Source organism: Mugil cephalus, chromosome 18 (assembly GCF_022458985.1).
Source record: "Mugil cephalus isolate CIBA_MC_2020 chromosome 18, CIBA_Mcephalus_1.1, whole genome shotgun sequence".
NCBI lineage: Eukaryota > Metazoa > Chordata > Actinopteri > Mugiliformes > Mugilidae > Mugil > Mugil cephalus.
In genome coordinates this window covers 12,110,201-12,133,930 of record NC_061787.1, presented here as the reverse complement: position 1 = coordinate 12,133,930, position 23,730 = coordinate 12,110,201, and the positions used below count along the sequence as shown (strand labels likewise).

General features: G+C 40.8%; 1 protein-coding gene across 2 annotated transcripts in view; it reads right to left on the bottom strand.

Moving 5' to 3' along the window:
• cnksr2a (connector enhancer of kinase suppressor of Ras 2a) overlaps nucleotides 1–23,549 on the bottom strand; it is a 60,508-nt gene extending 36,959 nt beyond the window's left edge. The window contains exons 1-3 of one of the 2 annotated variants that reach the window (XM_047567987.1): nucleotides 22,975–23,549; nucleotides 3,123–3,286; nucleotides 2,188–2,390 (exon numbers count right to left, since the gene is read on the bottom strand). In XM_047567987.1, the coding sequence (XP_047423943.1) occupies nucleotides 2,188–2,390; nucleotides 3,123–3,286; nucleotides 22,975–23,038 (431 nt within the window). In that variant the 5' untranslated portion in view covers nucleotides 23,039–23,549. The remainder of the gene's footprint in view (nucleotides 1–2,187; nucleotides 2,391–3,122; nucleotides 3,287–22,974) is intronic. The other variant, XM_047567986.1, reaches the window with a different exon arrangement.
• Between the last annotated feature and the right edge of the window lie 181 nt (nucleotides 23,550–23,730).

Genomic DNA, 23,730 nt, shown 5'->3' with positions numbered 1-23,730 from the left:
GAAAATGTCTTTTCGAGTCATTTCGAGGGATACGTTTCCTGGCTGAGCGCTGAACTCCTGCTGCACTTTCCCTCGGTCCCTGGGAGGTCTAACAAGCGGCAATCAGAGACGGATGAAAGCTCAGTTTTATCGTGCTTTATGACAATTTGCCTCCGTTGCACATCTTTTAAGAATGACCCATACTGTTCGCGCTATTCAAGGCAGCCTCTGTGCTGCCCGTAAGGGCCCTGTAATAAATTCATCCACCACACCGCTCTGATTTTGATGAAAAATTTAGCTTGTTTTACCCGGTCAATATTTTTACTCCTTGGCTGCAGAAATCAATTTCTAGAAGATGGGATTTCGGTTAATTGAAAGCTCTGGTGGGAGCGTACGTTAAATTCACTGGTGCTGCCTCACAATGCTGGAAAATGGTAATGATTTTTAAAAAAATATGCAGAATAAAAACATAAAAATGGAGTCTTCGCATCTTCTCCGGCGAGTGTATCCCTTTCTCAATGTCGCTTTGCCATTTACAGTTGCATCGCTCTGCGGGGGCGGCTGCGCGTGCGCTTGCATAAGTGTGTGTGTCACTGCTGATGTGGGAGTGTGTGTGTGTGTCTGCAATTGCGCGTTTGAACAAGAACGCGTAGGTGTTTCTATGGCTGCCTTTCTGTGTGTGTGTGTTTGTGGTCTATAGGGCCCGAGGGCCGGTGTGGGTGCCTGGCATTTCAGGACCGATGTCAGAGACTTTTAGCTGCGAATCTGACGCGAGGAGATCGTGTCGAGTCACGAATGAAAGCGGCGAGGGAGACGAGACGACGGCGAGAGGAGAGAGGGAAAAAAAAAAATCCGACTGGAAGAAACACAACAACATATTTTCTCAAAAGACGTCAACACCAAACACCTGCAGGAGACGAGTCTGGCTTTACAGACTGGAGGAGAAAAACAAAGATTTGAAGGAGGATTTATGACTCTGCTTAGCATATTAGACATGTTGCGTGCTTAGTTTTGATTAACCGACAAAATGCTTTGCTGATAAAATAACCAGGTAAATGGAAACAGGTGAAGTTGAACACTCGTTTAAAGGAATCCATTATTTTTGTCCTTTCTTCTTAAAACACGTTGGTTTTTGTTGTTTGATGGATTAAATGTATAATCTGGAGTCGCATGTCATATTAATTTTAGCTTTTAACAGTGGTTGATAAAGTTTTAGTATGCACTTCGAGGTCAGAAGTGAGAATTTGCATGGCTGTTTGTTGCAAATAAGAGTAAAATGTATTTATATGTCTTCGCTGTCAGATGGTAATCTGGATTTTCCACAAAAAAGAGAAAATGGATTTATTGATACACTGATTTATAAAAACTGAGCTGAGTTGTGTTAGCTCAGCATGAAGACTGGAAAAAGCTAACCAGACTCTTTCCAAAGGTAACCAAAGCTCGGAAAGACACCAAACTGTCTTATCTAACATATTTAATATTAACTTGAATTATTAAAACAGATTAATTATTCTGAAGCCAATCGTCAAAGAAAAAGCATACCAGTGTTCTTGTAAATAACATCAACATCGCATTTGTCAATCTACTAATGTCACCTGACTCCAAGCCAAATGTCCTCTTTTAAGACACCTAATAAAGACTGACATATTCATAAATTGATTTGAAAAACGAAGAAGAGACATGAGCAGTTAGCTTAGCTTAGTTTAGCGCGAAGTCTCTGAATAAAAGCCAACAAAAGACCATTTCCAAAGGTAATTAAATGACAACTTAAATGTAATTTTCTCCTAAATTTATTATCTAACATATAAATAAGTATAAATAGTTGAATTAACATAATTGCTTCATAACGCGGTTCAACATATTGTAACGTATATCAGGGATTACTTGAAGATACTGAAACAGCCTAAACCCACAAACGATGATTGGAACTAGTGACCCACCCCCAGAGTCCCAAAGAGCTGATTTAGGTTTTTATAATTGGAAGCGTCCTCACTTTGTCTGAGTTGGAGCCAAAGCCAGAGTCTGTTGTTCAAGGCACTTAAACCCAAATGCAACTGATATAACCTGTAGTTAAATGCCACATTCATCTTACAGTATCTCTAGCATCTACACTGAGTGTGAATGCAGCCTTCGCAGAGGGCAAATAATAAACTCCCTCCTTCGGATAACCACACAAGATGAATTTGGACCGTTAAGAGAAGCTATCACCTGTCCAGCCAGGCCAGCAGGCTCTTGGCGGCGGTGATGAGGTCCACCACGGAGGTCAGCAGATCGTTGGGGAGCCGCCGCGAGCTCCTGCTCTCCGATTGGCTGCTGCGGCGGCGGCCGGAAATGAAGTTCTGCAGGTTCTTGGCCGACGCGCCGAGCTTGTGAGCCAGAGTCCTGACGCTCTCCGTCTCCAGACCCGAGTTCTAGATGTAAACACAGATACAAACTCGGATTTGCTCCACGAATACGAATGAGCTGCCTGTGTGTTTACCAGCTTGCGCTGATTTATACTGTAGGGGGAAAAAAAAGCACCGTTTTTGGTTTTTAGAAACCGATATTCAACGACACAAAGGATGTGACGGACGCGAGTGATTCACAATCTCTAAAATGGCTATTTCGATGAACATCTTGTATAATGAATGCTGAATGAGTGGGTGCTGACGATGACTGTGCGCACACTTTCCTATATGCCTGAATCTGTGACCACCATTTTTGATTAATTTGTGTTTAAATGTGTTTGAGGTTTGTAGGAAGTCGGGTTTGTTGACATGAAATTAATCAGGAGGCCACAAACACAATAGAAAAATGAGACAGTGAGAAAAATGTACCTGTTATTTCTTTTTTGAAACTTGAAAAGCACTACTTCCTGTTTTTTAAGCCCTATTTTGCTCTAAATAAATACGTTTAAATGATGATATGCTAGCATTCCTATAAAAAAACAGGTTACGTAATAGTTTTTTCAGTTTACATCCTCAACACTCTGAAAATGAGACTGTTTGTTTCTACTCAGCGATAGTGACAACCGGGTGTTTTAGGGATTTGCAGGACACTAACGCTTTCCTTCCTGTGCATTCAAGCAGAGAGGCCTACATTAAAGCTACAGGCGGCTAATGAGACCCTGGCACTGAAACACTAAAACAAACACACCAACTCACCAGAGCGCAGAGTAAGTCGACGGCCTCCAGAATGAGCTCCTGGTGTCCGATGCGAGAGACTCCCAGCTCCTCGAGCTCGGCGTGGCTAATCCTCAGCAGCCGCTCTCCGCACACACCTCCACGCTCAAACACGCACACGTACTGCTGCAAGCAGTCGTCCAGACCTGAGAAAAGTCACACACACATTATCAAGGTTACTCACAATAACAAAGTTAAGTGTTGTTCTGTGATACTGAAGTGGTGGTTGCTGCATTTGATGCTACTTAACCCATTTATGGGGCAAGGAACCATATGTGGTAACTTCTGCATACATTTTAAGTTGTGTCCCTTCGCCTCTCAGTGAGGTTTAGAAGCATCCGAGAAAATCAAGGAAGCACTCTCTGGTCTAATGTGGTCGGCTAGGTCCACCTCTACATAAATGCTAAGCACATCTGCTTTATTAGGTAGAAGAAGTGGCCTAATGATATCTGATGTGATAATGTTGTATGTGTATTTCCTCCATGAATATTAGAAAAATTGTTCCCATGGGTAAATTATTTTTCACAGTCCACCGCAGTACAACACAGAACTAGACATACATACAACACACATAAGAGACACATATTTGAAAACAGATAAAACGATATTAAACATTCAGCCAAGTCCACACTACGACCCATGTAGTGGGGCCTTTTGTTAAGGGCAGCTATGGCCGCCGCAGGGATCAGGCTTTTTCCAAAGCGAGCGCTCTATATCTTCGCCCTGAGGGGAGTGGGGTGAAGTGGGTGTTTGAGTGGATGTGTGATGTCCTGTTCTATTACGATTGGAATGTGTGTAATGGCCCTGTTGTTGAGATCTGTTAGATTTGGTTTGGGGAGACCGATTATTCTGCAAGCTGTGGTGCTTATGCGTGTCAATTTGGCCTTGTTTTTAACCGATAACGTATTGAAGAAGCAGGTGGAATCGTACAGGGGTATGGATTGAATCACGCTTTAATACAGCGGCAGGAAGATTTCCCAGTATTTCAATGAGTGTCCTATGAAGGGGTAAGTAATCAAATGCTAATATATTATACATCTACATGGCTTCCAGCTCTGTTGTTAGCATGAAGCTCGAATCATTGCTCAGGAGGCTGTGACCAGTTCAGCAATCAACAATAGCATGCTAGCATGCTTCCCTAACAACATTAGCTGTTAAAAGACAACTTTTATTCAAATCTGGTATCACACTGGTAGCATTTAGCTCAAAGCAGAGGGCGGACATCATCATTGCTGTACCTTTTCATGCTGCAGGTATTAATGTAGACTTTTCTACTGAAATGTCAACCATGGTAAAGGCATGGTTAGCCTTCTGATGTTCACATTTAGCGGCTAGTTAACATTAGCCCTGATTAGCCCAGGAACCATAACACATTTAACTTGTCACTCATTGTGGAGCAGAATTCAGGTTCGGTAGGTGCACGTCAGGAATTGAGCTGTCAACCCTTGTTGGCGTTTAGCTCAAAGCAGATGGTGAACATGGTTAATGTATCACCGCCAGGGCTCTCAAGTCTCACACACGCATTTCAATAAGTTCACACGCTCACACATGACATTTCTCACGCTGAGAAGTGGTAAAACTCACCGCACGTTAGTAAAATAGACTGTATATGAAAGAGGTTAGTAATCTATGAATGGATGAGGCGAATCAGCCTACCAAAAAATAGTATTTTTCGTTGCCAGGTGAAACAGCAGCATCGTAAACACGCTTTGCACGAATGCCGCGATTCTGTGCTCGGAATCTAAGCTAAGAAGAGCTGGAGGTGGAAGCCCACGATTGGGCAATCACTTCATTAACCTCCTGAGTCCCTGCATCCCCATATGGGGACATGGAGTTTTAGGTGTTATTGCAGCTTATTCTACTTCATTTAAACCCATTGTCTTCATTAGTGGACACTTATAAATGTTTCTAGTTTGACACGACTCACAAATTGAACAAATTCTATCAACAGCAACGAGTTACAATGTCACTTATTACCAAGTACTCATTTGAGGACGTTGGGACTTCATTGTCTGCAATTCTGTCTGTGCTCAGCCATGTTCAGGTATTAAAATAAACAGTTTTATATTTTATAGACAGTTATACAGTTTTATAGACTTTATTATAATATAAATAATGAAGCAATAGACTACCAGTGTCTTATTTTTTGAAAAACTGCTACTTCGTGTTCAAAGATCACTGAAATTAAAAATGCATAGCAAACAAAAGCTCTGGTCTCAGGCGGTTATTTAAATTTTAAACATAAAATAATAAAACCTTCTATTTGGTTTAAAGGAATGTGTCCTTTATTAGATTAATATACTAAAACATTATCTTCAAACACACTTCACCAAAAAATAAAATCTCAGTGTCAAACATTCCACTTCTACTGTAGACTGTTAAATATAATAGTTACAAACCCTTTGATTTTGACCCAACCTAAAGCTGTGAGCTTTGTGACAGTGAGCATGTTAGCATACAGCTCACAGCAGATGATCCACATAGGAAACATTAGACCTTTTAAGCCCCAGCGTCTTAATAATTTTATTGTTAGTATATAGTTCATTACTTAAGAATCTGTATCTTGATGAAATCTAATAAAAAATCTCCTAAAGTATATATGTGTGGGGGCCATTGTTCTTCTTTTCTCCTGTTATAATGTGGCTATCCTGCTAGCTGAAGTGTTCTCGTATCGACTACTGAGCAATCGTACACCATACATGCAGCAAATGGCAATTATGGGACTTCAGCAATAAGTAGCTAGAAATGATGGGCACTAACTGCTGGAGGGGCCTCTCATCCCAACACCGCCATCACTCTTCATGACCCGTCAACGGCTCAGATGTTCCTTAGCACATTCATCCTCTGATCAATAAGCGCACGTACCCCTACTTGAAAATTATAGGCTTCGGCAGTCCTCCAGAAGCGCTAATCAGCTTTCACTCTCATACTTTCACGGGCGGTTTCATTCTTCAGAGTCTGTCTCTTAGTCTGCCCAAGAAAATGGAATTTTATTCTGCTGCTCATTCCAGTTTGTCTCGGATAATACAACAGCTGCTGTGTCATGTATTTCAGACGTTTTAGCTTGTTTGCAGTTTTGTACCTTTTGGCTCTTTCGAAACCACAACACCATAAACAGCAAATGAAACAGAGCTTGTTTTAAGAGACCCTGCAGGGCCACAAAATGCTTTTTGGGACGGTTGTAAATGTGTTATTTTAAGTTTTACTGTGCAATGAGAGTAAATGGAGAGAGAAATGAGGGAAACACTAATTCCCACTCCTGCAGTAGAAAACTACCATTGTCATCTTTAGCTTCATCACTGAAAATTTATGCTTATTTGGGACAATTTGCAGTTTAATGAAAATTGCATTTTTAATAACAGTACACTTCTAGATATCTATTATTTTCTGTATAATATAATACACATCACTACAAGGCTGGATTACAGCATTTCTTGGTCAATAGTTTACACATTTCCTTTATCTCCCGAAAGCCTCACAGAGCCTCAATATGCTGGAAACCAACTGGGACATATGGCAATGTGTAAAGTGTTTTTATCTTTGTCAAATGACCTCATTGAAGTTGGAGCATAAATCCTTTCCCATGTCTTTCTTCAGGCTAACACCCTCATGTCAATATGGGGTGCACTGCTTGTTTTTTTATTGGATATCATTAAGGATGAATAAAACATGGCTAATTAAAAGGCTTTGGCACAGAAAAGCCCTGAATGTTAGGGAAATATTATGTTTAAAAATAGGTCAGCGGCGGGACATGTGAATCATGAAGTGTGAAATCCTTCAACAAGGGCATTAATTTCTAGGCACATTATGCTGCTTGGATGCATCGTCCAATTTATTTCCAAGAATGTCCTGTTTGTAGACAGGGTTGCACAATGTGTTCAATGGCTGTTCCTCAAAAACCATGACAGACAGGAAAGGCATTCAGAGGACGGCAGAGGAGGTTAGACTCTTTGTCACATCTCACATTCCAATGTTGCTGTTGCTATGTTAGACAAATGACAGCCATGGGGTCCATTCCCATAGAAAACATTGACATATATACTGTAACTAAAGAGTCTAGAGCTACTTCACTTTAATTCTGCAAACAAACCATGTTCAAGTGAAGTCTAGTTGTGCCATCAGTAATGCTGTGACCCTTCCTCAGCACAGGGGCCATGGTAGGAGGTCTTTCAAATTTAGTTTCTTGCATTTTTGTATTTTTTTGTGCTGCACCACTGCTAAATAACATTTCACAAAATCAAACATTAACTCTGTGGTCAATAGTGTAATGGCATTTTTTACTCATGGAGAACTTTTAATGACAGATAGAAACAACATTATAGATTGTATAAAAACAATAAAATAAAGAGGAATACGCCTTCCACAGCATTACAGTAGTTGTTGTTATGTATTGTTAGCTTATTAACACAACTGCCTAGTTACACTTTGTATATCTTCTATATTGTGAAAGTGGTTCTGACTTTCTGGAGAGGTTGATTGTAGGTAACAACAACCAAACACTAAAGAGTCTGTAGTCTGCAGTAAGTACGTGAGCTGAATTGGTTAATGGAAGTAAGCGCACAAATAACATAAAATTCGGTCACCTGCAGTTGACCAAAACAAAATAAAAAAATGAAAAAAAAAAAAAAAAATGAATAGAGGTTGAATCCAGAGGTCAGCTTTACATGAGCAGTTTTTTGTTTTATTTTTTGAGTATTAAATATTACATTTATGTAGCAAATTCAGTTTTTATTTCCATTTTTAAACTATATTTCTAATCCAATCTGAATTTACCTTTTTTTATGTATTTTTAAATGATTGACTTATATACTGCTATTTGTTATCGTAAATACATTTTTAATTCAACTACTTATCGATAGATCAATCATTCATTAGCACATTTTTATATTTTTATATCATATCATTATTTTCATCCCATTGGACGTCCATTAAAACGGATAAAAATAATAAATTATTCTGTCATTTCAACTTTTATTTATACATTTATAGGTAGAATTGTAATTAGAATAAGTAATGCCTGTTTATACTGTAACAACTAATTATTGGTAAGTAAAATGTTTTCATTTCTGTTCCTCCATACAAATACATGATGTTTACCCGGTCACTGGGTTCATACCACGGTGTCTTATTCCAGCTGTGTTTTTGTGTCACAGGTCACCTGCAGGTGTTCTAGAATGGTGATGTCACAACAAAGTCAGAATTCTATTGTTCACCTCCTTCATTCTTCATCTTGAAGTCACTTCGTTTACTTGCGTATGAGGATTTCCTAAGTGCTTTTACACGCTTCATCCGACACGTTGTAAGACATTCATGGTTGGTTTGACCGTCCAGTGGTTTTACGTGTTTCATTTGTCTTGTTATGATATATTCGTCGACAGTTTAGTCCAGGGGTCACTGCATATATCGTTTTTACCTCTATGCTAGGCCTTTAGTGTGTTGCATTTATGAAATGAAATAACTGCTACAGAGAAAACTAAATTGCATTTATGTAACATAACAGGGATTTATCCGTGGTTGGCTTACCTGGGGTCGAAAAGTTCAATAAATAGCGGGCTGGACCTGCCGGCGGGTGTCGCACGTCGGCAGTTGTGACGTACATTTTGAGCGACAAAAAATTAAATACATTTTATTTTAATGTTAAAAGATCACCATCAATTCAAATTTAGAGTTATATTTTTTAAAAAACTAACGCACTAAAATAAAAATACATTTGAATTAAATACTCGATAGCAACTACTAAATGCGCTGCAATGCACTGTGGGAGTTCAGTGTTTTTTGGTTGTTTGATGTTACAACCGTGAGTGTGGTGTGGCATTCAGTGTCATTCAGTTGTTGTGCAGCTCTCGCTCGTTCACTGATGAGTGACTAGTTGCCGCTATTCTGAGGCAGGTAGCCTAAAAAAGTGAACGGCTTTGATCAGCGTCCTTGCTCCGCACCGCTCGCCACAGAGAGCCGCAACAGAGGAACGAAAGAGCCGCGGTTTGCCGACCCCTGGTTTAGTCATTTGCATATTCAGTCAGCGTCGTATCCGTGGCGTTCACTGAAGGAAGCAGAGGCATCTACAGCCCCATCAGGGTCAGTTCAATTGTCTTTATTCTAAACGTTTCCATATGTAATTAAAACAAAAAAGAGGAGAAAACTGATCTAATGAACAACTTGACATTTTTTCCACAGGTGTTCCTTGATACCATGGGCTATGAGCAGCCTCCTCAGAACTGCTGGCATATAAGATTCTCTACAGTTTCAAGTCTACTTTATCTATCTCTATTATCTATATAATATATACAAGATAAGGCATTAACCTGTCTGATCTCTTGTTTTATCTAGATTGCACTTGTTGCCGAACTTTTGAGGCTTCGGCAGAACCAACAGCTCTCATCTAACGTAGCTGCTGAAGATATGATTGAGCGGCTGATGGAGGAGAGCGAGAAGAGCGAGAATCCAGTGAGTACCTGAGAAACACACACAGAAAAATAAAACTACACACCACACCTGACTTTCACTCTGCTCATAAGGAGGCACTGTAAAAGATTAAACTCTTACTTTCTTTGTGTTTGAAGGATGAGGGAATCTGCGCAGTAGTTTGAATTCAACTGATGCTTCATTCACTCAGCACATCTTTTCTTTTCTTGTTTCTTTTCTTTTCTTGTTTCAGGTGTGGGATGTGAGCAACAGCATGAAGAATAGGGATGTGGAGTTTGAAGCCAGAAGACTCCTCCACTCTTCAGAGCCCATGCCTCCTAACTTTCACTAAGTTACATCTGCCATTCATCTCTTCTCAGTTAAGTTCTCTGGTTGTGAAGTGTTTCAAAACTGACTCTGAATGACTGTAACCCACAGACATCCCATGATCATCAGCCAGGCTGAGGAGTTTGCCAGGAGGCTGACACAGCAGCTGTTTGAGGCCCCAAAGTCCCGCAGGGCTTCTGGGATCCTCCAACCACTTCTGCTCATATGCCCTCCAAGAAGCTGTGTAAAAAGGCAGTCAGTCACAAAAGCAGTAGAGGACTAGGTCTACGCTGCTCTGTCCTCCATATTCGTGCAGTTCACGTACACTCGCTCCATACGAGATAATATGATCCTGTCCATCCAGGGGAAAGTTAGACAGAACTACCCTGCAGATGTCTTGAAGAAAAGTCTCAGCTGTTTTGCAGGAGAGCTGCTGAACACCACTGTTGTTGTTGCAGCGGAAGAGATCTGTTCATTGTTCCCTCCAGCATTTCCTGCCACCGCCGCTGTTGTATAGTACCCTGGATGCAGCAGAGGAACAGAAGTCCTCTGTGGCTGCACCCCCATCAGCTCCTGCCCCCTCTACTGATGGATCTCCTTCCATCCCTACAGAGTCAGAGTCTGCTGTAGCTCCACCTCCTCCACCTGCAGCTGTAACCACCACAGATCAACATCCAGCCAGTGTCCACGTTCCATCTACATTTCCTTTGTTTTAGTTTACTTTCATTTGTTTTCATTTTTATTTCACGGTGCATGCATGTAGTTCCTTTTCTGTGGCGCATTTTGCATCATTTTCCGTGCCATTTTTGTTCGTGTCCACTTTCTTCCGTTTAGCTTCAGGTGTATGCTGCGATATTAGCAGAAAAAAAGCTAACAGTGCAGCTCTAGGCTGAGTTTAATATGTAAGACAGGGGGATCCCCATTTAATCTCTCCATCACTTTGGGGGTTCTCGGTCTGAAAAACGCTGAAGACCCCTGGTCTAGAGGTAACGTGGAGGCAAGACAGCTAACATTAGCGACTGTGCTAACAATGGTCGACATCAGAAAAATTGCCAGACCTCTGACTAGTTTTTAGTTTTTGTGGTTATGTCCTCTTTCGTTTGCACACTACATTTTTTCATGTCTACAGGTTTTCAACATTTTTTTTTGTTTTGGCACCTAGCAACACTAACATAGGAGGGTCCTCTGGTTGATATTAAGACAAGTCAGAAGGCCAACAAAGGACCAGCTAAAGCCAAGCCACTGTTGTACATCATTTAATCGTTTCAATTAATTTTCATGCAAAAACACATCATTCCAGCTTCTCAAAACACAACAGCACTTGAACGTCTTTGTGTTCTGAGCGGTTGATTAGTCAAAACAAGCAAATTAAAGATATATCCATGAGTGCCACGATTTTCTTTCCTTAATTCCCCTGATGAAAATAACGTATCAGAAAAATTATGAAACGGAAAACGTTTATTAGCGTCGTTACCCCACGTCTTTTTGTAGCACGGTGCATTTCCCAGTAGTATAGGTCTATTATTCGCTGGTGATATGCTTGATACTCTCCACCTCCATTGGGGGATTTTGAGAAAAGGAAAAATCGCACACAGCAGCTTTCACAAAAGAAAAAGAGATTTTAACATGAATCATTTAGAGTTAAGTCTGACAGTAAACACAGAAATTAGCCACCTGGAATAGACGCTGTGGTGATTGCATAAGCCAGGCACCTGTATCCGGGACTAGTTTCTAGCCGACCTAACCACCTCGCCTTAGGTCAGCAGGCATATTAATTCACCCACACAAATCTGTTTACATGTGTTTAGCAAGCGTGCACCGTAGAGGTGGCAGCAAATGAGATGAACTGGCTCTTCGCAAACTAATAAAACGCTTCTGAAAAGTTGCTGGGAGCTCACACTTGTTGCACCGTAACACACCATTTTGTGCGACACCTCGTTTCTGCGAAAAACAAAAAGTGGAGAGTGCAATTACCCGTAACTGGTGAAAGTGTGTTTGGTTTGTGGTGGCTTACTGAATTTTATAGAGTAGAGCCTAAAGAATACATCCTGGAACAGAACCACTTTGTGCAAGAAGACATCCACGGGGGGGTTTTTGCAAACCTGCGTCCAAAATAATGCCAGAAAAGAGGCGTCACAACGTATTAAGTTTTACTCTAACACTAGACGTGGCCTCGGTTTAGCGATATGTAGGGGTTATTGCCCTGCACAGAGTCTCTAAAGGACCCGAAACGAACACTATACCTGAAACAGGATTCAAGAGACTGGAACAAAAGGAGTAATGGATGGGCAATCAGGCAGCGATCCAGGTAAGACTTTACTCTCTGTTGGATTGTATAACGTTCGTGCTGTGGGTATGTGTGGGATGGTCTCTCTGGATCTGCTAGTGCGTGAGCGTTTAGGTTAGTGGGTGCGTGCATTGTTTAAATGTGCATGTGTGTGTGTGTGTGTGTGTGTTTGTCTGGCCAAAGTGCGTTTGCTGAGTCAAAGGAAAACAGATCGAGACAGAGCAGCTCAGCTGCAGCCCCTGGCTCCCAAAACAATGAGTGTATCCAGCTTCTAACCTTTTAACAAACAGCCAGCTGGAAAACACACGCGCGTACACACACCCCTGAAGAATGAACATTGATTTCCCCCCCTCTACTTCAGGTCCCCGCTTTGTGATACACTCATCTATCATAACCGCGCTAACAAAGATGGAGGAAAAGGCAGGGTGGAGAAGTGCGTGAGAGAGAAAGAGAGAGCGGAGGAAGAGAGGGGAAAGGGATAAAAAGGCAAAGAGGAAAATAAAAACTCATAAGCCAGCTGCTAAATTGAATGCAAACTATTCCGTGCACGCACGAGGCGACCGAATTTGTCGGCTTCTGCACTCTGCCTCTGCTTCCACTCCCTCCTCAGCCACTAAATCTCAAGACTCAATGATGCGTTAAGTCCCAAAATGTCATATATAGAATCCGAAATCCATTACGATTTAAAAACTGAATAATTTTACCACAAAATAAATAAATAAACAAATGCATCTGCAAGGTCTTAGAAATATATTTTGAAGAGGAGCCATCTTCATTTCACCATTATTGCCAGTTGGAAGAAAACTCAACCACCTGATTGCATTATGTGAGTCTATGACTCAGTCAAGTCTATGAGCGATGTCTCTCCTCACAGCCTCTCCTGACAAGCATGGAAGGACTCGGAAAAAAATAAAATAAATAAAGATGTCAAACTGCTCATATGTGATTTATGGTTGGTTTAGGTCCTTTATAAGCCTCTTCAAGGAGTTCAAGTTAAATCTTTGAGCAAGAGGATATGAGTTATGGTGTTAGCAGATTTAAATGGTCCAAGTCTATGGAATTAAATAAGGAGATTAACCGTAGACAGCTTTGAAATATTTCCATTATAAACTCAAATACATTTCAACTTTCCTTTGTTTTTCTGTCTGTGTATTAATTAATGTTAAGGCCTCCTACCTTTTTACACAGAGATGCAGAAATACTTGAATAAATACGTAAATCAATGTACAAATATCTGACAACGTAGATGTGGAGATGCTGAAATAAGTGACTAAATGAAGGTCGATATGTGGAGACGTTATTTGGTCTATTTTGGGAAACAGGCTGAAGAGACTGACACAAGCCTTGTATCCGTAGAGTACATTTGAAGTGGGAACTCATTAGCTTAGCATAAAAAATGTAAATGTTAGTCTGGGCCTGCCAGGAGTAAAAATAACCTCAACAAGACGGATGCATTATCTTTTGTTTCTTGCCTCCCATTCGCCCACAAGTAAAATGTGACCAACATAAACAAATTAAAGACAATTTTAATTAGTTTATTTAGGTCACTTTTTATTCCCGATACATGTTAAGTCTCCATAATCATATATCCTTATAAACTATAGGTTAGGTTAAATAGTTAAATGGTACTGTTTCACGTCTTTATGCTAAGCTAACTGATGCCAACTTCAAATGTTCTGTTCAGGTACAAAGTTTTCCAGCCATTTCATAAAATATAAAGAAGCTATTTTCTTCTTCTTCAATTCTAAATGACTAGTCCGTTTTTTTTTTGTTTTTTTTATAAGGAACATCTGTAGGTGGCACCAACCTGAAACTCACACAACTGGGGTCTGTTAACGACCCAAAAATTTGAATAATTAGTTCAGATTAATTTAGTCATGGTGTGTTTTTTCACAGTAAATTACATTCTAATTATACTCTAATGACCAGGGAAGCTTTAGTTTTAGATAATACCATGATCTGGATGAATCTTTATATTCCCAAAACGTACGCAATAGAAGGTTAGCACTGTCTAAATCAGCTGCAGTGTTAAATATTAATACACTGTTGTTTAGTTGCATTACCATCACTTTTACAGGATTATTCTGACTGTTCTATTTTATCATTAATGTTCGGTTTTGGTTCCTTATTTGCAATTATGGGAAACCTTAATACAGCGTTTTGCAGTGCTGTGTATTTTTACAGTGCGACATTGCTATTTTTACTCAAGTACGGCTTCTGAGCACTTCCAGCTCCAACAGCGAGACTTGTGTTTTAATGAGTGTTAATAGCAGCTGATGCCTAATAGACGCGGCGCCGATTAAAACAATGTTGGCTCTCGCAGGCAAAGTGTTACTATCGCGGAGAGAGGCAGAGAGAGGCAGCGAGAGGCACCGAGGCAGAAGGGGAGAGATACACTGAGTGGCAAAAGTTCACTGATAATCAGCATTGCTTATCACTGGCACTGAGGAAGAGCGTGAATGCCCTGAATACTGATGAGTCAAATTGTAAGTGGCATCAGCGAGCGCCCACGCCCACACGATATGAAAGTGAAACAGTGCCACACAGTTATTATATAGTGTACGTACGGCATAATGACTTCTATATAGGATTAATTTTCAACAGCTGTCAAATGTATTCCCAAAGCCCTGCCAGCAAGTACTACATAAATCATCTCTGCTTTTGGCGTAATAAATAAAAAATATCCATTTTATTCACCTCATAATTTGAATAGCTCCGAATATATTGTAAACCAGTCGTGACCATTTTAGCTGCTGCTTTCTATCTAATTCAGAAGCCACTAATTCAACTTTTTTTTTCCAACTATTCCATTATCAAAGTTTTTCAGCCATCGACAGTTCCCTCGTGACTTTTAGCAAGTCATTTAAAAATACTTTTTAAACTATTTATTGTTTAAGAGTTCTGAATTTACCCAAATCATTTGAACCGTTTAACTTATCTGTTTTAGCTCTCACATAACTGTTTAAGCAGAAATTGTACTTCACCTTTTCCATGATCCATGTTTTCAGCTTCCTATTTTAATGGTTCCCTTGTGACTTTTAAGTGATTTGAATAGTTCAGTCATTAGTTTTACATAAGAATCGTTTGTCACACCACTTAGGGATACTTTACTTAGCTAGTTTCAATTTTCCTTTAATTACTTAACGTTTAGCCTTTTTAAACTATTTTATATTTAGCTTTTAACCTTTTTAAATTGGTTCACTTCAATCACTTCATTTGGGAAATGAGAATGAGCAAATTTACCTAAAACTATTTGAACCATTAAGATAAAGTTTAACCTTAGCTAGGAAGGCTATAGCTCACTTTAAATACCATTTTGCTATCAAACTGTTTCTATTGTTAAATCCATCACTTTTAGCCGATATTCATTCAGTTAGAAAAGTGTTTTTAACAAATTTACTACAACTTTAACTTTTCCATTTCAAGCATTATCTGTTTTCTTTAGCTAACTAACAGGCTAGCTAACTATTTTAATCATCTTTCCTTGAATTATTAAACCATTTAGCTATTACCTTTATCTGACAATAAGGCATTTATCCATTACTTTTAGGCAATATTTTTAATAGTTTAGTTATTATTTTCCCATCTTTTCTGAGTTTATTTTAGCCATTAACTACTGTATCTGCCTTTAAATCTATTGCTTGAAGCTAATAATTTAAACCATTTAACTGTTCTTTTGTTTTTAGCTGTTTAATCATTACTTTAAACAAACTATTTTAACTATTACCACAACTTCTAAATCAGGGGTCTTCAACGTTTATCAGGTCAACGACCCCTGAACTGATGGAGAGATTAAGTAGGGGCCCCCTACCTGCTGTATGTGCTCTATATTACTTTGCATCTAGTATTAAGCTGTTCAAGTATTAATTTTTTTATTTTCGAACATATGCAACAGTAGGGTGGCCATGCAGCTGTCGTCAGCGTGTAATACCCGGCCCTGTGATTGGCTCAGTAGCAAATGGGGCGGGGCCTACTGTGTACAAGAGACTTAGATTGATAGATCTCGGTTAGTGTAGCGCTCTGTGTGAAACATGTTGGATTCATGTTAATGCTTATTTAAAGAAATGTAAATTGCAAGGGAAAATTGTGGATACAAATTTAAAAAACACACATATATATGTGTGTGTGTGTGTGTGTATATATATATATATATGTAAATGTTGCGACCCCTCAAGTACCCCAGTGGACCCACTAGGGGGCCATGTTCTACATAGTCTAAATCACAAAAATTCCTTTTAGCTTTCTATTGTTTATTTTTACCCATTTTACTCATCATTTTAGCTAACTATCACAACACGTCATCTCTGGCGCCATTTACTTTCAACTATTTAAGATTTTCTTTGCTTCTGACTTCAAACATTCAAACTGTTAATTTTTTTTTGCCAACTTTTAGCTATGTTCAGTTAAATTACTTCCACCTATGTGGTAAACATTTTTTTTTTTACTCCTGCGCGACAGTTCTTCAAATTGCTTCAAACTGTTGCTCTAATCCATAATCTATTTCAAATATGTGAAAGCGCAACAACCACATATTTGGGAATCACTGACACACTGTATATTTGGTTTTGCTATGAACTGGCAGTTGCGTTAATGTCACCGTGGGTTTACTGGGGTATAATGCACTCTGTACGCACGGTACACAGTACATGTCCATGTGTGAGAGTGAGTGAGATCATGCGTGTGCTTGTGTTTGACTCGTACAAAAAGTGTGATTCATGGCTGACTCACACACTTAACTCCTACAGAGGCACACTTTTCACAACAGCAGGCAAGCCAAATTCCCACCAACACCCTCCTTCTATCTGTCACACGCACACATATAATAAAACTCCATTTTGCACTGACTCCAGTGATGTTCGAGAGCCCTATAAAAGAGCCAGCCCTCCCAGTTTGGTTATGTGTCATCTGTTCCAAGTGCTCTGAAGCGTCTGTAACAATAAAAGTTAGCGCTCACTCTGTCCCTGGGATTTATAAACGCAGGATGTTAGGAACCCAATGGCTGTTAGAATTGAATTTATAACCGGAAAGTTGTCAATTTGAATCTCAGTGTCGTCTAGGAAAATTTTGCATGGGGGAAATAAACCAGAAGAAAGCCTATTCCCCCGTTAATTTGTGCCTTTGGCTTGAATGTGGCTTGAGTGTAAATGTTGGTGTTGACTGTGAGTTTCGTTTATTTTTCTGGCTGAATGCAAATTGATAAATTTCCACATGAGGACGTCTCCATAACCCTTGTATCAATATAATTAGGCGAGTTAAAAATACAAAGACAAAACCATGTGCATGAAAAGTCAGAGGAGGAAACAAGTGAGGAGAATAAAATAAATGAGTTAGATATTTCTCTTCAGAAATTTCCTTTGACCATAATAGAGGCTGAAAGACTTGAGATTGATTAAAAATTGAATATGTGGTAAAAGTCAAGTCAAGTAGTCAAAGAAAGAAGACACATGGTAGTGCCTCACACTAAAGAAGCTAAGAGGCTTTTCTGCAAGTTTATTGAAGCTTGAATGCGGGCTTAGTTAAACTAAACAACGTACTTGGAAAAGTAACCAACCTACTAATTTCTAGCCAGCGATTGATTTAGCAAGGTGCTACGGTCATTAGCAAGCTAATTAAACTAGCATTACCTTCATGAGCTAATTGAAAATGCTGAACCTTGCAAAAAAGGTTGGGAAAAAAAAGCAACATTTGTAGCTGTGACCGCACCCAGTAAGCTAATCAAGCTAAGAAAACACAGACCACTTAAAACACAAACATATTTAAATGGTACTTTAATATGCACACGATAGCTACATACATTAGTTTGTGGTCGGATAATGTCATTTGGCCTATCAAGCTTTCTGTTATGGCACAGATGCAGAAAAATGTTAAGCTGGCAACCACTGATTGCACACATAAGTTCGTAATTATGCTGTTGTAACGATAACAGGTGCAGATTTATCACTTTTTATTTTAAGAAAGGGTTCAAACAAAACATTTTAGACCAAGGTAGAAAACTGCTATAATGGCCAATGAATAAATGTTTTATATTTTGACTGTTTTACACAAAAATTCATTCATTTATTCATTTCCATACACTTATCCGAGGTCGCGGTGGCAACAGGCTAATTCCAGACGTCCCTCCTGCCAGAAACACGTTAAAATAAATTTGAGCAAAACATTACTGAGTACTGAACACCTGAGCTTTATCACTGCTTCATTTTGCAAATAACCTGTAAATAAACCAGAGATTGACACAGTTTATTATTCTTTTCAGTCAATGACATCTCCATTTCCCCAGGGACCATGTACAAAATAACACGCAAATGAACCAGCAAAACACAATTCTTTTCTTACGCGAAGCGAGAACTGGCGTGTCTCACCTTTAAGCCTGTCAGTGCCCACAGACCCAAAATCCTCTGATCCCACAGGCTGTGACTGTCACTCTGGCAGTCTTCTCTTGTGCCAAGTGGCGTCATCAGACGTGCTCGCATTGCTGTCACGCCGGTTTCGCTGCTGATTTTCAGGTCTAGCGCTGAAATTCGTGCAAAGGAAACGAGGTGAAATTCTTCCCGGCTCTCTCTAACAGATGATAATGCGCACGGCGAGGGCTGAAAATTCCCAGCATTCCCGTCGATGTGCGGCAAGAGCTCACGTTACCATTGAAGCGCACCGCTCCCATATTGTTCTAGCATCAGTTGTGCCACTTGGCACTATTGCCAAGTCAACAGTGCTCAGACCTTTTGGCCCCAAATGCTTCTGGCATATGCGATCTGTGCAAGTTATTGTACGCACACACATTGACTACACACAAATACAGTGTATCATGTTTCCCTCTGTCGCCACAGACACACCCAAGAGACCCAGCATGAACTGAATGCCACATTAAGGCATGCCACGTGTATGTGTTGGTGCGAATGTCCGAGGACTCGGGTGGAGCCTTCTGTTCAGAGCGGGTGTGTGCGTCTGTCAGCTGTTGTGCACAGACGGTCGGAGACCAAGAACTCACCATCCATCCACCCACCTACACACACACACACACACACACACACACACAGAGGAACATATAAACAAATGCCATATGCACACAGGCAGCCGATATCCCATCCAACGAGAAACTGACACAGAGCATCATGTAAATAAATCTTTTTTTTCCCATTTCCATTTTACTGAAGCATGTGAGTCAATAGACTCGCTGACCTGCTTTTTATGCATTAAACCAACATGATGAATAGCAATTACTGCTAATATTAGTTGTCATTAGTCATTTCTCGCAGTGTACGCGCAGGGTGGGCTGTGTTTTTTTGTGATCTCAACGTGATGAAACACGGAGAGATGATGCATCTTGGCAGGGGAAAAATGTCACGGATTAGTTGAAAACAGGCGGCTGATGAAGGTAAAGGGATCACGTGTAAAGGTCGCACATGTGCACGGATGGGGGGGGGGTTATCATCTAAGGTCAAAGTTGATAACTTTATAAGGCTTTTACTGCTATGATCATAGATCATGACACTGTAGTTTATTTGAAGGAAACGTTGATGATGAAGCAAACTGCTGTCTTTGACCCTTTCAGTTTTAACATTTATTATTATTATTATTAAAATCCAAATTACTCAGTAACAGCTCCACACCTGAAATCTCCTTGTTCGCACACCTGAAATAACTTATAAAAACAAACATTTATTTTAAAGCAATTTCTCTCACACTAAAGAGTTCACAAACAGAGACTCTAGTGAAGCCGTTCGAAAAATTCCCAACTGCAGCTTGACTAAATCTAACGCAACGTAAATGAAGCACAACAAAGTTACATCCATTTTAATTCTACTGATACCGGACGGCGTCTGTATCGAAGGGGCTCAAGACACAGGAAGCTCCGAACAAAGACACATCCAGTGTATGAAGAAATCCAATTATTCAACTATCAGTGAATTATTAGGAAATGATTCTCTAAGGGAGTAATGAGTGTGGTGAGCCTGTCACGATTGGAGTCCATCATAACAGCTGTGAACCCACTGCGACCTCAGCCTGGAGCAACAGGAGCAAACGGGCGACTTTTTACTGCCTCCTTTATTGTGCGATGCTAAAAGAAGAGATTTCCTGGTGGAGTTGGGCTTAAATAATTGTGTTTCGGAACACACAAAGACAATAACTCTCCATGAAACCCCACTGTGAACTGTATGAAGTCTGCAACCACGGCCCAACTGACAGCAACCGAGCTATAAGATACAGAGCCCAATTTATATATATGCGTTCACCACCTGGAGAAGTGTGCGTTTAAAATTCCTAAACAACCTTCAGATTTTTGCTTTTGAATTGAACATAAATCACTTTCTAAATGGAACTCGTACATAAAGCGCCGGCGCTGCAGCTAAACGTCGACTGTTAATTTTAGCTAAATGAGCCGAAATAATAATAAATGTGATTAATGGACTGCTGTTTGGTGCCGCGAGTCTCCCCTTGGCAGGTGTTTCTGGGGTACTGGGTGATACTGATGCTGCGTCTTGAGCCAAAATTATTTTTTACCAACATATAGCATGGTTCTGGATGTGTTTTATGGGAGCTAAATAAAAATATGCGCCAACTGAACATTAGTGCAAAGATGCCAATGCTTAAAGAGGACGTTGTTCTACAGAGACACTGGAAGTTAATGTCTATCCTTGAGATTTTGGAGCATTTTATGTAATGTGTGAAATGTAGAATACGTCACAGAGTCAACATTAGGCGAGCACAGAGTATTAAATCTGGAAAGCAAATTGTAGCTATTTTTTTGTGTGCTAAAGAGTTTAATATTGTTCACAGAGGCCTCTGGGTATAGACCTAATCAGCACCACTACTGAATTATGCATGGTGGTAATCTCTCTCCTGATCACTGCAAGGTATTGCCGGCACTCTTATAAACAAAACTCAATTACAGCTTAAGATAAATGCTCCGGCTTAAGTTTTGCGTGCACATGTTTAATAGGTGTTTTCGTCTTAAAGACTCTGTTCTGGTGGTCCGTATTTACTTATCTGACTTTTAAAGACGACATAAACTCACACATTTAGGATAACGGCCACTCAGAAGTGATGACTGAGTCGAGTTCAGTCCTGCTGTTCTGAGGCCTGTGGACGTTCATACGTATATGGTGCATTGCAGTGACTTTGTGGCCATGCTGATACGAGCAAGTCCAGATTTTTTTAAACTTCAGTCCGAGCCGCCGCGCTGAAATTTGTGGCTGTGGACAGTCATTGCTGACCCCTACTTAAATAGACAAAAAAAAACTAATTAACCTCACATTAGACGTGACAAATTACCCCTAGACCTCAAAGAAACAACCAACCCTCTTGGCAGAAAACCAACATGTAAATGGAGCCGCCAAGTTTGTTACTGAAGCTTTCTAAAACGTAGCAATCTGCTGCTACGTTAGCATTGTAGCAACCTTTGAAAGTGGTACATGCAATGCGAACGCGCAGGGTAATTCTGCCTTCAAATGGAGCTTGTTATGTGGTTATGACATGAAAATGTTTTGTGTTCGAGTGGGAACATTGATCATGACTCGTGAAAACACGGCTGCTAGGCAACTGTTGGCATCTACAAGCCAGCAAGCCCAACCATTAGCAACTTAACTAATGACCGGGTAATGTAATGAGGGAAACGCAAAGGCGTAATGAAAGCCTTTAGGAATATCAATTTTGTCCTAAGGCAAATTATAAAATTACAAAGAAAGATTTCAACCATTTCTGAGAGCATCGGCAAACATGTCACATCTCCTGAACTCATTCCTAATCTTCTTATGAACACGGAAACACAATCACATCTGAAGGCAACAACGCAACCATTTATGACCAAGACCATTTCCACATTATGCTCTAAAGTGACGCCATCTTACACTGGTGACCAGGGTCTCTACGGTAGTACTACAATGGGAGTAAAAGTCAGCACAGCCCTCCTCAAACTTCATGTTACATGTGTGGTGTCTCCATCCGTTCAGTCTCTGACTTCAGCTAACCCGAGGCTAATATCAATATATATACATAGATATATATATTAATATGGAAAAAAAGGTTCATTTCCAAACATGTTATAACGGAGGTCTATGAAAATTGACTCACTTTCGGAGCCAACCTCTAGTGGACATTTGAGCATGTTTGGCATGACACAAAGCAAGAAAAATATTTTTTAATAATTTAAATCACTAACCGAACGATAATACAGAAGGGGTGGAGTTTATGACCTACATCGCAACCAACAGTGTCTTGAGAGCTGTCATTGTGTCCATCGTTATGATTGATTTGTGTGCAAAACAACCACAAAAGTGAACAAAACAGTCACACGATTATGCAAACCATAGAGTACAAAAAGTGGTTGCCATGACAGTGCCTCAAACGTAAAGCTAAAGCCTCTGGAGCTCCCCCTGGTGGCTGCATGCTGGAGCATAAATCCAGTTAGTGGATGGTGCTTGGGCCAAAGTTTAGGTAGTTAATGTGTTCCTGATGTTCGTTCAAGTGTCTCTTAACCTTTTCTTTCTTTCTATTTCTACAGTCTACGATGCAAACTAACCGCGAAACGACTAAACTCAGACTAGTGTGGACCTGGCCCCCACCTTCATAAAGTTTCTAGATCAGGCCCTGCTCTCGTCAGTGAAGTTCGGCTCCTGCTCACATTACATCATCACCTGCGGATCATCAGGTGCCACGGATGATGCACGGACACACAAACGCACACATCCCACGCAACACATCTTCTCGTCAGCCTCTGTCTCCCCTGCATCAGAGTTCAGTCACGACCCGAGTGTTTATGAGCTGACACGCGCTGAGTGTAAAACGTGTGCACACCTGTGTGTGTGTGTGTGTGTGGCTTACCTTTCATCCAGTCCACCACCTGGCTCGTGCTCCATTTGCTCACCGGCTCCATCACCAGCGCCATCGAGGAAACTTTACGCTGACTCCCCGTGGCGCGCAAGCAGTGCCGTTACCCCCGGATAATAAATAAATAAATAAATAAATCAAATAAATAAATAACGAAAATTTGTCACACCTCTCCCTCCCCCCGGGACCCTCCCGACTTCCCCCTCTGTCCCCCTCCACCTCCTTCCTTCCTCTCGCGGCCAGGTATCTCTCCCTTTTTCTTCACCCTTTATCCCGGTCCAGTCTTGCCTGAGCCCGGTGTCGCGTCCCGTTAGCGCAGCGGAGCCCTCGGTGCGGGACAGCCCGGGCGTGTGCGCAGCGGAATCCGGTACATTCCTCCTGCCGGAGCCAGTCTGACATGTGTCGCCTCTCTCCTCTCTCTGTCTCCTTTCCCTCCCTCCTCCTCCTCCTTCCCAGTGCGCCAGCCCCGGTTGTGTGTGCGTTTGGTAGCTGCAGAAAGGTGTGTAGGTGTGTGCGCAGCCGCCCCGTTACCGACAGCAGCAGTGTAGGATAGATAAGTCACACCGGACTCTACTCCAGGCAGCATCTCTCTCTCCCTCCCTCTCTCTCTCTCTCTCTCTCTCTCTCGATATGATTAATACACGTACGCGCACTGTGGGTGGCTGCGCGCTCCCATCTCAGTGTGTTTCCCTCCGGAGCGATGGGAGCATGCAGATATGAGATATTCTCAGCAGATATTTAAGCACCAGT